At 42.6% G+C, this 16,183-nt stretch overlaps 1 protein-coding gene across 1 annotated transcript; it reads right to left on the bottom strand.

The window, feature by feature from the left end:
* Positions 1-1,316: 1,316 nt before the first annotated feature.
* Positions 1,317-4,571, bottom strand: ASCL2 (achaete-scute family bHLH transcription factor 2). The gene is made up of 2 exons (XM_034416883.3): positions 3,359-4,571; positions 1,317-2,164 (listed from the first exon to the last, which is right to left on the bottom strand). The coding sequence occupies exon 1, from the start codon at positions 4,100-4,102 to the stop codon at positions 3,368-3,370; it is 735 nt and encodes a 244-aa protein (XP_034272774.2). The 5' UTR covers positions 4,103-4,571; the 3' UTR covers positions 1,317-2,164; positions 3,359-3,367.
* Between the last annotated feature and the right edge of the window lie 11,612 nt (positions 4,572-16,183).

The following is a 16,183-nucleotide window of genomic DNA, read 5'->3' as shown; positions in this document are numbered from 1 at the left end:
TAACCTGAGCATACCACAACAGCAAAATAGCATGTAAGACAACACGAAGTGACCACACCAGTCTTACTATTGCCATCCAAAACCACAACTATTACTTTGGCTGGTCCCTGTGGTTTAATTCAAAATGAAGAAAGATTATCTCATTTAGTTACAAAATAGATTCTGTTGTACCAAATGTTGATCCCATTTTAAATCCCAAGTTATTTTTGGTTAACCCAATGGCCTTGTTATTTATTTTAATTTTTAATCCCTTTTATTATTTCTATAAATAACTCACGGGGATGAACATACCTAGTACTGTACTTCTTCCGATTTTCCCACAACAAAAACCCTGTCAGGTGAGTTGGGCTGAGTGTGTGTCTGGTCTGAATCAGCCAGCCAGCAACTTTTACATGTGTCTATTCTTGGATTCCTTTTGATAACTCAATGGATATGACTTTAGTCAGGTTTTCAAGGCAATGCATAATGTCCTGGTTCACCTATCTCTGTGATGGCGAACCTATGGCACACGTGCCAGAGGTGGCATACAGCGCCCTCTCTGATGGCACACGAGCTGTTGCCCCAGTACGCCTCCTGCACACAGGCCTCCTGCCAACCAACTGGTCTTCGGGTCTCTGCTGTGCATGCGCAGGAGGCAGGGTACATGCAGGGGGGCCACGTGTGCATGCATGGGGGGCAGGGCATGTGTGGATGGGGCGCATGCATGGGGCCTGCGCACCCATGCACAGGAGCAGGGTGCATGCACAGGGCCATACGCACATGCAAGGGGGCACGGGCGGGGGGTCAAGTGCACATGCATAGATCGGGGCGCATGCACAGGGGCTGCATGCAAATTGCATTTTGGGGGTTCGGGCACGCAACGCGTATTCGCACACACATGCACATGTTTTGGGCACTCAGTCCAGAAAAGGTTAGCCATCACTGACCTATCCTAAGCCATAAATCATGATTCACAAAGTGCAGGAGCCTGATCCACATGTAACCCTTAAACGCAAACTAAACAGATTATGATTTAGTGTAATATCACTACTACTAGTAGTTTAAATAATGTGTTGAGAAATGAAGGAATCCATTCCATTGATAACATGAGGGTAGATACCGAAATCCTAGATTGTGAAAAAGCTATCCGCTATCGTTAAGTTTTATTTTGTCCCTTCTGTATGTGAAGTAATAGTTTGCCTTGTCAGCACTGAAAATGCATAATATAAACCGTCTAGTTACCTATTCCGCAATTATATTAACTGAAATGTAGAAAGTATTTCTCTATGGCCTTGCCTTTTTCACAAACCCTGAAAACAAAAGATGACATTTATGGAAACAGGCTATTATAAATAGATTTTATTTATAAAGTTGATTTACATAAAATATGATACTCTTTAAAAACTGCATATACGCAAGTCAATAAATCTAGCAAGTGCATACAAAAATACCTTCAATACATTAAAAATAAAACTTCAGTTTGTTTTTTAGATAAATGAACCTTCACACCAGACCCAAAATAAACAAGTGAACAACATCCTCAACACATTTAAGATCAACAGCTCTATGCTTCCTTAGTACAAAAGGTTAAGAAATTTGTCTAGGTTGGGTAAGTTGTCAAACTTTCTAGCTGAGAGGGTTAATAAGCAATTTTCTATAAATCTTTCCTCTTGCATTAAGGAGACTTGCACAAAAATAAGTCTTCATATTTGTTCTCATAGGCAGCTCAAGTTACACAAATAAAAGTCTACTTCTGACGTTCAAATAGTCCCCTTCCCATTCAGAAAAAGGAAGCATCAAGTTTTAATTATTTCACCCCTGCCCTTATAAAGTTGACAGACATCTCCAGCTGCCACTAGATTCAGAGAAGAAGCCTTTTCATTGGTTGTTCAAGAGTCAGAGGGTACCACAAACTGCTGTACAACAGCAGATAAAAACTATGGCCCCTAAAACGTATTTACATAATTGCACTTTTTAAAAAAAGAATCAAAACCACCAGTCTTTTGTTTCATAAACAAACACCCAGAGAATGTAGTTAGAAAGATCTGACTGTCCAACATCCTTTGCAATGAGGCTTGAAGAGTGTTAGGTGCATGTTAAAATAGGACATTCCTGGTCCTCTTCTGCTGCATCGGAGCCTGGGACAATGAGGTACTGAGGTTCTACAGTGTTGCTTTCAGTCTTGCTATAAAAGAAAACAGAAAAGCCATTAGGAGCATGTGACTGACAGAAAAGATCCAAAGAGCTTCCCAAGGCTTCCTCCCTGATCCCAAAGCCAGACTAATGGGGGCATTGCGCCCAAATAACAAACTCTGCTAAAGAAATGTATTGTCTTGCATGCCGACACATTCCAAGTACTGTTTTGTCCATATGTTGTTTTAATATCTACCCCATCCATTTCTATAGGGAGAGCAGGTCTATAAATCTACCTTCCTTCTGCTTTCTTTCAGAAGAAAGGGGGCTGGGTGGGAAACAATAGCATTTGGATGAAAATTTCCTTTTGCGTACGTTGCAACCAAATGAACAAAATTCCAAAGAACCGCATGGGCCTTGCCTACTTGATTGCGTAATTCCTTACTCTACGTTCTATGAAAGGGTTGGTTTGTAAATATTAAGTACTGATTCTTATCCATGTTGTTTTTTCCACCAGGAAACATCGGTGGATAAAAAACTTTGCAACTGGAAATTCCGAATGCAAAACTATTTCACACTGCGCAATATCTTACTTGAGATCACCAAGAACTAAAGTCATGCCATCAATTAGGTAACAACGTCAAAGCCACTTACTTAGGCATTGGGGCCTCCCCTTCAACCCTCAGAAACAGAAGGACACTCCAACGTAACCGAAGTCGTTAGCTCTCTCCTGTTCACTCTTAAGCCCGCTGACCCAGTAACCTTTTTGCATTCGAAAGGACTTTCGTTTTGCAAAGTTGGGGACGAGAGGTGCTTGCAGGAGAGCCAAGTAATTGCAGCCTCCAAGAGACATGTTAGCACCCTTGTCTGGGACTAGCCGGATCCTATCCCTAGGATAGGAGAATTGTCACCAGCGTTTGTGGTTTTCAATCGGCCACTCTCCCTTTCAATTGCATCTGCTGGTGGGGGTGGTGAGCCAGTCGCGCGTTCAACGCCATCCGAAAAACCCAGCCCAAAGGAGGTTTAAATCACCTATGTTCTTTTTTTTTCTTCTAATCAACCAAAATGCATTACGTGCGAGTATGGAATCCCCATATTCCATATACTCTGCCACCCCCCCAAAAAAAGTTTTGCAGTGGGATATGTGAAAATGCAATGCTGGAAGATGATTCTGGGAAGGTCAAAAAAGAAAAAAAAGGCGCAATCCTAGCGCGCTTCATCAGAAACCAGCTGGCCGGCGTCTTACCGTTCCAGCTCAGCAGCTCCCGAACCAACTGGTGAAATCGAGCAGCTCCTGTTCCTCCGGGCTGAGCGCCCCCTCGTAGCCGCTCTCGTCCGACGAATAAGCCGAGTGCGGGGAACCCGGCACAGAACTGCCCTCGCCGCCGTCAAAAGAGGGCGAGGCGGAGGAATACGAGCTGCTGCCGCTGCCGGCGCAAGTAGCGGTGGCAGCGTCACGGCCGGCCGGCAGGAGACCGTCCTGGAAGGCGGCGCTGACGGCGTCGTGCTCGTCCAACAACTGCTGCAAGGCTCGGATGTATTCCACGGCGGAGCGGAGGGTCTCCACTTTGCTCATCTTCTTGGCGGCGGCGCCGTTGGGCACGTGCTGGCGCAAGGTCTGGAAGCCCAGGTTCACCAGCTTGACGCGGTTCCTCTCCCGCTCGTTGCGCCGAGCCACAGCCGCCGCGCCGCCGCCTTGCTGCGCTGTCAAACCCGGGAAGGCTAAGCGCCTCTTGCAGCGCAGCAGCTCCGGCGAACTCGAGCGCCGCTTGGAGCCTTTGCAGCGCGTGGCCGAGTTGGACGGCTGAACCTGGCCGGGACAGCCCGTGGCGACACCCCACGGTTGAGGCATCCCGGACGAAGAGCTCTGTCCCGCTTGCATCTTGATCCCCAAAGAGCCGCCGCTGCTATTGTAACCGTGGAGCGAGTAACTTTTGCAAACCGCGTGGGCTGTTGGTTGCATGGTTGTTCCTAGAGCCCCGCTGTTCATCGTGGGGCATTTACCCCGGTGTTGGTTTTCGGGTAGATGCAGTTTGCGAAAAGTCCCGAGTTCGTTGCCCAAAATCAGTGGCCGTACCAAAAAAAAAACAAAAAAAAAACCACGATTGAAAAATGGGCACTCCGCTTCTTAAGATGTCAAAGTTGGGTGCGCAACCTGTGCAAGGGACTCCTAGCTGCGCTTGGGAGGAACGCGGGTTCCTTTCTTTCTTCCTTTCTTGCAGGCTTGCTCCTTTGCGCTCTGTCAAGACGCCTCTACTGCGAGGTCCTCGCTGCTCGGCCCCTTATCAACACGCGCTGCTGCTGCCGCCGCTCGCGGGCCCCCGGGAGCAGCACGCGACGCGCCGTGCGCCACACACACACACAATCCCCGCCGCCCGCTTGGCTCCCCGGCCGCCTCCCACCCAATGGGAAGCTCGCTTGGCAACTTCGTACGCCCGGCGCGTGGCTCTGGCGGAGGTTCCATAAACAATCCCTCTTCCTTGCGAGGAGCACGCGCTCCAGCTCATTTGCATCCCAATGCAACCTGGTCGGGGTCTGGGCGTGCTTCTTGCTTGCATTCTAGCACCTGAAAAGTTGTGTGCTGGGAAGCAAAGCAACCTCTGCTTTTGTCCCGATCGTGGCTTTTTTGCCACAAGAACTTTAAACGTTCTTCCCTGTACTCCTGAAATTAGGCTCTTCGGGTTGCATTTTTTAAAGAGAGAAGCGTAGAATGATCCTGTCTGCTGTTTTGGAGAGCTGCCTTAGTTTGAAAAGGCTGAATAATTTCAAGCCCATTGTCCACCTTGAGTGATTAGAAACCCAGGGCTCCCAATGCATGTGAAGTAGCTGCCATTATTCAAGTGGGCAGGAGCTAAGATTACATATACTGTCCCTGTTCCAAACAGTCATATATTCAGTGCAGTGGCTAGAGAATATATGGGGAGGTGGGGGAGGAACTCTTTTCTTGCACCTGGGAGGCTGGCTCTTCTAGATGCCCAAATTCTTCAGATATAATTTGATATTATTATTATTATTATTTATTGAATTTGTATACCACCCTACTCCCGAAGGACTCAGGGCGGTGAACAGCCAAATAAAATACACATAATACAAGTGTTAAAAAAGCATTAAAATACAATTAAATAATTGGCCCGGGAAACGAAATTTAAAACACCCCAAATTCATAAGACAAATTTAAAATTGAAGAATTTTAAAATTTTTAAAAAGTTTAAAAGAGAGGTTAGGCCAGGCCGGCCTGATGGAAAAGAAATGTTTTGATGGCACGGCGAAAAGCACACAGGTCCGGGATCCTCCGTATCTCCGGGGGGAGCTCATTCTGGGTGGCGGGTGCCCCCACAGAGAAGGCTCTCCCCCTGGGGACCGCCAGTCGACATTGTTTGACTATATCGGGATGTCGGAAACCACAGCCACTCGGTCTTGGATGGGTTGAGCCTGAGTCTGTTCCTCCCCATCCAGATCCGTACAGCCTCCAGGCACCGGGACATCACTTCAAGGGCATCATTGGGGTGGTCCGGGGTGGAGATGTACAGCTAGGTGTCAACAGCGTACTGGTGGTACTCCACCCCGAAACCACGGATGATCTCACCCAGCGGCTTCACATAAATGTTGAACAGAAGGGGCGAGAGGACCGACCCTTGTGGCACCCCACATACAAGGGGCCTCGGGGTCGACCTCTGCCCCCCTGCCAACACTGACTGCTATGATATGTTCAGCTGAATGCACAAAAACTGTAAGGATACCAGAGAGAGCTACAGACTCAAACCCATAGCCTTGGAAAGGGAATTTAGGCAATGGAAGCCAACCTCCTGCTCAGTTTGGGAATATAAATTAAAACATCTTTGATAGGTAAATACAGGTAAATACGTGGTGGTGGAGTGAGGCAGGTGACAATCCTGAGTTTTAGCACCCTAGTCCTTTTCATGTTTGTATGAACTTGACTCAAGATTTCCCCAAATCCACTTTAAATGACTGAACTTGAAAACGTATATTCATAAGAAAAAGTTTCATATTTCTGGGTAGTATATACATTCCAAGAAAGGTAAGGAGGTTATTAGAGAGGATAAAAACTAGTGAACTTTCAAACTCAAGCAAATGAGGGAAGAAGTTATCTGGGGACATAAAAATTATTTTGCACCTGCTACCACATCCATCTCTGCACCACAATATTGACAGGATACATGCATTTTCTGAATCGGACCACTTCATCTGCCATCTGATCTGTCCAGACTGCAGATTTGCAACCTGAGTTCCCTTCTCTCTTTTGTTGTTGTTAGTTGCAAAGTCATGTCCGACCCATTGCGACCCCATGGACAACGTTCCTCCAGGCTTTCCTGTTCTCTATCATCCTCTGGAGGCCATTTAAACTCACACCTACTGCTTCAGTGACTCCATTCAGCCACCTCGTTCTCTGTCGTCCCTTTCTTCTTTTGCCCTCAATCTTTCTCATCATTAGGCTCTTCTCCAGTGAGTTGAGGGTTGATCTCCTCTAGGACTGACTAGTTCGATCGCCTTGCAGTCCAAGGGATTCGCAGGAGTCTTCTCCAGCACCATAGTTCAAAGGCCTCAATTTTTTGGCACTCAGCCTTTCTTATAGTCCAACTTTCACAGCCATACATTGCAACTGGGAACACCATAGCCTTGACTATACACACCTTTGTTGGCAGGGTAATGTCTCTGCTTTTTAGTAAGCTATCTAGATTTGCCATAGTTTTCCTCCCCAGGAACAAGCATCTTTTAATTTCTTGGCTGTAGTCCCCATCTGCGGTGATTTTGGAGCCCAGGAAAATGAAATCTGTCACTACCTCCATTTCTTCCCCATCTATTTGCCAGGAATTGAGAGGAATTGGGAAGGACCATATGCATGCAGGAAGAATGCATATGGATACGCTGAGATATAAGGCCACTGCAGCCTTTAGCACTTTCACCCTACACAACATAAATTAGTTGCAAGTCTCAGCCCCTTCCTCCAGTTTAACCCCAGTAATGATTTGGTGTTCTGTCTGAGGTGTGCTAATCAAAGTCTCCAGTTGGTGAATGCTCTTTTTTCTCTTTCGTATGCCATTTGTGCCCCCCCAAAAAGAAGAACCAGTCACTTTCCTTTCAATGGGCAGGTTGAGGAAATGGGGTTTCCATTGACAGACATTTTCTATTATTTTTATTGATGATTCCCTCTTTTTGTCTAGCATAGACCAGAGGAAAAGGAAAAGAATTATTTGAGCATTCTCCTGTCATTTGGTTAGAGAGAGAAAGAGGTAGGAGTCCTGTCAATTTCACAAGAAGGAAGGGAGGGAGGTCTAGTTTCATGTCTACCAATGAAACTTTCTAAAAAAAATTCTATCCACTTGGTCCGGAAGGGGAAATTGGCAGAAATCTTATCAATTTCACACTTTTAAAAAACAAAAACCATTTTAAAAAATGTAAAAAACCCTTTTAGAACTGTTTTTGATTTTTAAAGTTTTAAACATTTTCTTTTTTTAAAAAAGGCAAGCATTGCATTGATCCACTTATGTAATGAAGGTTAAAACAAGTCCAGGTTCAGCAATTCAGGTCTCTTAAGGGGGCAGGTAGACCGGCAGCTCAGGACAAAATGATCAGAACAAGAGTACAGAAAGTATGAAGTAGAGGTTAAAGGTCAGTGTGACCTTTACAAACTAACACCGTCACTTCCGACCAATAAACCCTATCAAAAAATGGGGGGGGGAGTATTATTTAAACAATATTTACATTACATTTAGAGGGTTTAATTTTTGGATAGATGAGCATAATATAGTGCCCTTCCCTTCTAATGTTTTCATATTGCCTTGTTCATTTATATTACATTGTCAACTCCGATTGGCGTGAGTCTTCTTTTGAACCAGAAGATGGATGTAAATTGAGAATATAATTCAATAAATAATGCAATGGATATGCTTGGACTCTGCCATTGAAACAAACTAGACATGACTTTGCAGATTGACCTTACATTTAATATTATTTTCAAGAAATCATACGTTCATGATTGGATCCATTTACAACTCAAAAATACCTGGTTTTTTGAGAAAGGTTTTGTCAAAGGAAGTTTGGGGGAGAGAGAGAGAGACAGAGGAAGGAAGAGAAGAAAGAATTGTGACACATATTTCCTATATAACATCATTATTATACAGGTAGTCCTCAACTTACAACAGTTCATTTAGTGAATGTTTTAAAAGTTACAACAGCACTGGAAAAAAGTGTCTTATGACCATTTTTCATACTTACGACCATTGCAGCATTCCTCTGGTCATATGATCAAAATTCAGACTCTTGGCAGCTGGCTCACGTTTATGATGGTTGCGGTTTCTGAGAGCCATGTGATCACCTTTTGAGACCTTCTGACCAGCAAAGTCAATAGGCAACCCAGATTCACTTAACAACCATGTCACTAACTTAACAACTGTGGCAAGAAAGTGGGGCAAAAATGCATTTAACAGCCATCTCATAAATTTTAACATAAATTTTGGCATCAATTGTGTTTGTAAGTCAAGGACTACCTGTATAGGAAAAGAAACAAAAGTGGATATAATGTTAAAAATAATGTTGGTTGTATCAGCATCCCTCTCAAGTATATCCCACCCCACCTTCTCTTCTGTTTTAAATGAAAAAGAGGAGTCGCCTGTTCTCTTGGGTTCGTTTTCTCTTTACAAGAGAAAACACAGTAGAACCTTGTCTACTTGTTCTTTGCAAACATTGTAAATTCTCAGTGTTACTTACTGCAATGGTCTAGATTTGTTTATACAATAACAAACCCTCCGTGCAACATTTATTTAATTGCATACTCAGCTCTTTCATCAACTTAGGGCCGAGTTACAGTTTTAAAGGAATAATCAAAAGAATGTTTAAATACCATTTGTTGCCAAAATAGACTGCTTTGTGTTGTAGAGTTTAAATAAATGTTCGAGATCAGGCTAAAGGAAGAAAGGGGAAAAAAATACCTCCAGAGTTTTGTCTGTAGCTTCACTTGTTTAATCTGGATTGGAACTGATACTGTGCCAAACTCAATTTTCCAATCACCTGATTTCCCCCTCATCCACATACCAGTAGAGACATACAGTAAGTTTTTCTATGTCATCCTTAAATGGTTTTACCATGTTGTTTTTTAAGGACTTTTAGTTGATATTTTTGAATTTATTCCTGCAGGTTGAATGAGAGTACTGTAGTTGTTTCCATATTCCAGGCCTTTAAATCCCTTTGCATTCTCTATGGCTGCTCTCCAGAGGTGGGTTTCAGCAGGTTCTGACCAGGTCTGGAGAAACGGTAGTGGAAATTTTGAGTAGTTCGGAGAACCGGTAAATACCACCTCTGACTGGCCCCGCCCCCATCTATTCTCTGCCTCCGGAGTCCCAGCTGATCGGGAGGAAATGGGGATTTTGCAGTAACCTTCCCCTGGAGTGGGGTGGAAATGGAGATTTTACAGTTTCCTTCCCCTGCCACGCCCACCAAGCCACACCCACAGAACCGGTAGTAAAAATTTGTGAAACCCACCATTGCTGCTCTCACTTCTTGAGAGCAAGTCCCACAGAAGGAGCTCCACTATTGTCTTCCTTTGGAGTGTAATTGATGTGGGAGAAGCCAAGGAAGAAGTTGCAGGTTTTGGGGCAGCATTGTGGCCTTTATAGGTAGTCCTCAACCTACGACCACAATTGAGCTCCATTTTTTTGTTGCTAAGGGAAACATTTGTTAAGTGAGTTTTGCCCCATTTTATAACATTTCTTGTCACAGTTGTTAAGTGAATCACTGCAGTTGTTAAGTTAGTAACACGGTTGTTAAGTGAATCTGGCTTCCCCATTGATTTTGCTTGTCAGAAGGTCTCAAAAGGTGATCATGTGACTCCGGGACACTGCAACCGTCATAAATATGAGTCAGTTGCCAAGTATATGAATTTTGATCACAAGACCATGGGGATGCTGCAACAGTCATAAGTGTGAAAAATGGTCCTAGACTTTTTTCAATGTTGTTATAACTTTGAACTGTCACTAAATGAACAATTGTAGGTTGAGGACTATCTGTATAGACATGTATTAATCTAAATAAAAGCTTGCATGCCACCTACTGCAGCCAACTGTAAACTAAGGTGGTTTACAGAAATACAGTTCTTAAAAATTAAAAACAATATCCCATTTTAAACATCAAATTAAAAGTAGTTCTGTGATCATGAGCACCTAAATGCTCTGTGAAATAAACAGGTTAAAGAAAACTCATACAAGTTGTTGTACAGTAAGAAACAGTTGTTCCAGAATATCAGGGCCAGTGGCGGGATTCAACCGATTTGCACCACTTCAGCTGAACCGGTTGTTAAATTGCTGGCTGGCCCCGCCCCTCCCCGAAGTCCCTACGTGCCCCGTTTTTGCTTCCAGGTAAGTGTAAGGAAGCCTACTAGGCCCAAAGTGGGGTGCGGAGGGTGTAGTGCGGCCCCCTGGTGGTCCATTTTTGCTCCCAGGGGGCTACAGGGAGGCCTACTAGACCCAAAATGGGGCACGGAGCTGCAGTGTGGCCCCCTGTGGCCTGTTTTTGCTCCCAAGGGGCTGCAGGGTGGCCTACTAGGCCCAAAACAGGGCATGGGGGTATTGTGCGGGGCCCCCATGACCTGTTTTTGAAAACAAAGTGCGGGGAGGCAGTGTCCCCCCTGCGGCCTGTTTTTGTACCTCTGGGTGCAGGAGGCTGATTCTGCCTGTCACACCCCCTGGCCACTCCCACCATGGCCACCCCCACCCAGCCGGTCATTAGGGCAGAGAACCGGTTGTTAAATTATTTGAATCCCACCACTGATCAGGGCAGCCTCAGATGAATATCCTTGGGTCCTGATCACTTAACTCCCATGGGCAGGAGACCTTCAGAACCCCTCTCATTCAGAACAGTCAAAGCTTGCCAAGAGAAACTATTGTGTCTGGTAAGTACCTGGCAGTTGAGTCGTGTATAGCTACTGTATATTGGTGATAAAAAGCACTTCGATCCAAAAGCAAATTGATGATTAGGGTGACAGAGTACCAGTGCAACATTGCCCATAGCTACTAGACAGCCTGCCACAACTTGGACAGTAAGCAGTTATCAGTCTCAAATTTGAAGTAACCATATAGTATTTTCTGAACAGGTACTCTTTTTCAACATCAGTCAGTATCATCAATGGAAAATACCTAGATAAACTGAAAGCATTATAGAGATGCTCGCTACAGAAAGGAAAAAAGGAAAGGTTTTGTGGTCTTGGAGCTTTGTTTATTTATGATGTGATGCTTTAAAATGCCAATGATGAGCCTATCACTTATTTGTTAATAGAACTATATAACTTTTGCTAAAGAATAATAGAATACCAGAATTAAATAGTTTCTGAATTTTTTCTAACTTCTTCAGCTTCCAGTCAAAGAATTATAAATCTTAGATGCAGCTTTTCCTCTATTTTTTTACAACCCAGTGTTCAACTTCTATACAGCCATTCAACCAGCTTTATAAAGGAAGGGAGGGGCAAAAAAGGAGAGGAAAAAGTAAGAGAAAATAAAAGGATAGAAATGGAGGGTGTATTGAAAGAAAATTTAGGATGTGGACTCTTATTTGTTTCAGCCTCACTTCACCAATGGGGCCCACCCCCAAGTAGACTGCACCTTGGAGAGTACCACCCTCAACAGAACAACAGTTTATTTCACTTGAAACTCATTTATTTTTACTGCTAGGAGATGAGAAATAATAAGAGTTCTAAGAGCCAATAAAAGATATAAATAAATAGTCATTGTTTTGTTTGCATTAACAACAACGTTGTGCTGTCCTTCCTTTACAGATACAGGCTCTGTGCCAGCCATAGTTACACAACAGATTGAAATTCATCAAATTCATCTTTAAGCAATGCTAATTGACAAAAAAACAAACAAACCTGCTGCTAAATTTCTGCCTATTGTACACTTATTGGTCAATTCTGGAAGAAGAAAGGGAAGCGGAGCAGAAGCAGATTAGAATGTCATAGTCCCCACCTGAATTTATAAGCAATTAAATGTGTTTTATTCCTGTACAAATGTCACAGAGGAAAGTGTGACTGGCATTTGGCAAGCAGTGGCAGCCATACATCCCACCCCTCCAGTTTCTTACAGAGGAGTCCTATATCCTAGGATACATTTTAGTTTTTCATTATTATTCTTCGATATGATTCTACATATCAAGTTCAGATCATAATTATATGGGATTATAGGCACTAAATTTTGTAAAGTACAGAATGTAACAGTATGCAAGGAACATTTCTATAGAATAGGCCGGGGTACTAGTTTGAGAGTTCATATATTCAGAACATCATTAGACAATGCAGAGTGAAAGGTTTCCCCCCCACTCCTCCCTCCCCCCCCCTCTCTCATTCATTCATTCATTCATTCATTTCTAAATGCCAGTTTTTCTCCAAGTTGTTCAGGACAGCCCATATTATTTTCTTTCCTTCACTTCCATTTTGGCTTCAAAACATCATGTGAAATAATCTAACAGTGTTAAGATTTGAACCCAAAGCTACTGAACATTGATAATAAATGTTATATAACTAAAAATAAAATAAAAAGTTAAATAAAAAGTGAATTCAACATATATATATATTTAAAAAACAGATTCCATTACATTTCCATTTAAAATGTCTCTACATTTTCTTTGTTTTCTAAGCTCTCTTTTTAATTATTCATGAGCATAAGTAGAAATGAATGCTAATAAATCTGTCTTCGTTTTTTGTAAGTTCCAAATGGAAATTTGGGAGAGGGAAGGAGGTTTTGGCTCCTTCTGCACTCCTTATTTTGCAAGAGAAATGAATTGTTTTAATTAAGAATTTAAATGTATTATTAGCATGCTGTGGAATAAGGAAACTATAAATCCCAATATGGACTGAGTGAGTCATTGGATTTATATGTCAGAGATACATCATGCAGAGGTAAAGAAGCATTCGTTTTTTAAAAATGAATTTAAATTTATTTCTTACATTTCCACTTCAAATCCATTTTTTTTTTTTTACAAAATCCCTTCAGCAATTCTACCTTTGTAATGCCGATGATGTATGTTATTATTTCTTAAGTTTAATTGCTTGAATTTTCTTTAGCGTCTTTTTTTTCCACTACCAGATATATATCTGTGGAATTTTTTTTTTAAATAATAGAAGAAGTGGGGGGGGGAAGAAAACTGAAGACTTTGTGGGCAACATTTTCAAAAGATTTTTCAAGCCATTCTCCTTGGCATCCCATTCAGTCCCTTCAAACTATTTTGAAACTGTCTGGATACATTCTGAAAAGCTTTATACTACCTCACCTCTTTGCCTCCCTCCCTGCTTTGTGAGAGATGTGTCTGTATGTGTGTAGAGGGATACGTCTCTTAGCTTGCTCGCTTTTAAGCAAGCCACAGTCAAACTTTGCTTCCATTCACGGCGGAGTCCCATCATGAATGTTAATCCTGGCAACCTCTAACAGTCTTTCTTCCTCCCTTCCTCCACAACCCCTTCCGCTTCTTCCCTTCTTGCAGAAAGAACTGGGCCTGGGTTTAAAAGTTTATTTTAGCTTTGATTGTGCGAAGCTGCTAATGCATGTTAATCAGCTTTCACAATGCATCCTTGTGAGGCACCAGAGAATGCAGGCTTGAGTTGTAGGGGCTTTTTGTTCTCGGGTAATTGTGATTGTGAAGGGGAGCTTAGGCTAATTAATTTAGTTGGTGTGTGTTCTGCGGAGGAAAAAGGAACTTGATGATTTATAGTGAATCACTTTTATTCTTTTTAGCAGGCAAACTCTAAAGCGCATATAACCATATTATAGCCAGTAGGTGAAAGACTCAATGCCAAGGAGCCAGAGCAACACCCCCTGCAATGTTCTGCTCTGTTCTGAGACTGGTTTCTGCAGGAAAAGAGGAGGTTTTTTTCAACCCTTGACTTCCTTGGCTGTCTACAATGAATGTCTGGCATGAAATTATTTTTCTTTTCGTTCCATCTCAATCCCAGAAGAATTCCCCAAAGATTCAAGCCCTTAGTAATGTTGCCACAAGAAATGCAAGCTGCCCTCAAATAGAAGAGGACATGTTCTCCAGAACAAAATCTTTACTCAGCTATGGTTTTCTTCAAAAATTAAAGGCCAAGACTTTAGTACAAAGATGAGTATCATATCAGGTATAACTTTGATAAAAAGAAATAGAACATTTTCTGGCAGGGAAGAATTAAGAGACATGGAGTGTGCTTTTTTCCCCCAGAAAGGCCTACATCTTTATAGAACGGGTGTCAAACTTGATTTCATTGAAGGCCACATTAGGGTTGTGTTTGATCTCAGAGGGCTGGAGTGGGTGTGGCCAGGGTGGGCATGGCCAGCTCGACGTCACTTGCATCAGGGGCACCTGTGGTGGCCCGAGCGCTCTGCCAGAGAAAATGATCTCCCGAGCTCCGTTTTCAGCTGCAACAACCTCCTGAAGCCCTCTGCCACCCATGGCCCTCCCAAGCTCCATTTTAAGTTGCGATGGTTTCCTGCAACCTCCTGAGCTCCACATTCACTGGCAGAGGCACTGCGGGCCAGTTCTAAGCACCCCGCGCACCGGATCCGGATCCGGATGCCTTGAGTTTAACACCCCTGTTATAGAAAGTGATCTTGATTTCTAGGTACAATGGAAAGCATAAATCCTATTTACTCCTATTCTGATATAGAAAATTTGGTCAATCCCAATACCTCAAAAGGACCTACTTTAAAACTAAGTATTATAAAAGCCTTTTCTGAAAGACTACCTTAGGGACAGATCATCATGAAAAAATCTATCTATCTATAGTCACCAGGAGTCAAAAGTGAGTCGATGGCATATAAGCAGTTAATTTCTAAAAACACTTTAAAATGGAATACACACAATTTGTTTGTCAATAATTAGGTATTTAACCTTGCTACAGTAGCACAAATCTTAGCAGTTCACAGAAATTATAAGCAAAAATAAAAAGTCAATGGTAAAAACAAAAATATATAACATTCTGAAATTCTTAAAATCAAAACATAATATCCATCATCAAACTCGGTATCATACAACTCATCATAGATCTTCTAGACTATCTAAATTTTCAGGAGTTTTCTGAAAGCCAGAATAAGGGGGGGAGGCAAATTAATTTCTAAGGGGAGTTAAGAGGATATTAGCCCCTCTTCCCTTCAGTTTTGACAGAATAATAAAGAAAAGAACTTTGATTGAATATGTTAAAGTTGTTTGGTGTAACTTTCCAGTTTTTTTCTCTCTTTTTTCTTTTAAATTTAATGTTACCTCATGTTGCTTAGACTGTTGTAAGGATATAGGGGTTTTGCTAGTTAGTTTGATGCAATAAAATATCAGCTAGCAAGAATTCCTAAAGAAGCATCTTGGAAACTTTTCAGTCAAATTTCAGCAAGACTTCAGATGTTGATCAGCTCAAGCTAAGCCTAGAAAGAGGGATCATGATTCTACTTTTTTTTTTTTAATTTTATTTATTTATATGCCGCCCTTCTCCGGAGACTCAGGGCGGCCTACAATGCGCTAAGCAATAGCCTTCATCCTTTTTGTATATTTATACAAAGTCAGCTTATTGCCCCCAAACTGGGTCCTCAATTTACCTACCTTAGAAAGGATGGAAGGCTGAGTCAACCTTGAGCCTGGTGAGATTCGAACCTGCAGTAATTGCAGGCAGCTGGTCTTAATAACAGGGTGCTTTAGACCACTGTACTACCAAGGCTCTTGTACTGAACCTGCTCAGATGGTTTTGGCACCATTGACCATGATAGCTCTTTAGATAATTTGCAAGGATTTGGTGTATGGTGGAAGTTGCCATTTTATTGTAGTTACAGACTTTTCTGAGTGGACGATTCTCCCAAGTGAATGGGAAAGGAGGACACTTAGACTACCCCAGTCTAAGGTATCCCCCCCCCACCGTCTCAACCCTCTACCCTATCTTATTTAACAACAAGAAGCTGATGGTTTCTAATTATATAAGTATTTCACCTAGACCAGTCAGGAGATGCACTTGAATCCTTGACCTGGTATCTGGAGGTTGTAAAGATCTAGAAAGGAAGAAATAACATGACATTCAACCTCAGCAAGACAGAATGACTGATAGTTCAAATGT

Source organism: Pantherophis guttatus, chromosome 1, assembly GCF_059756535.1.
Source record: "Pantherophis guttatus breed Tessera chromosome 1, ASM5975653v1, whole genome shotgun sequence".
NCBI lineage: Eukaryota > Metazoa > Chordata > Lepidosauria > Squamata > Colubridae > Pantherophis > Pantherophis guttatus.
The sequence above is the reverse complement of the archived record's forward strand: the minus strand, read 5'-3'. Positions and strand labels throughout refer to the sequence as shown.

Bases quoted from the DNA above. Each gene is read 5' to 3' on its own strand.
- ASCL2 (XM_034416883.3), bottom strand. From the start codon at position 4,102: ATGAACAGCGGGGCTCTAGGAACAACCATGCAACCAACAGCCCACGCG.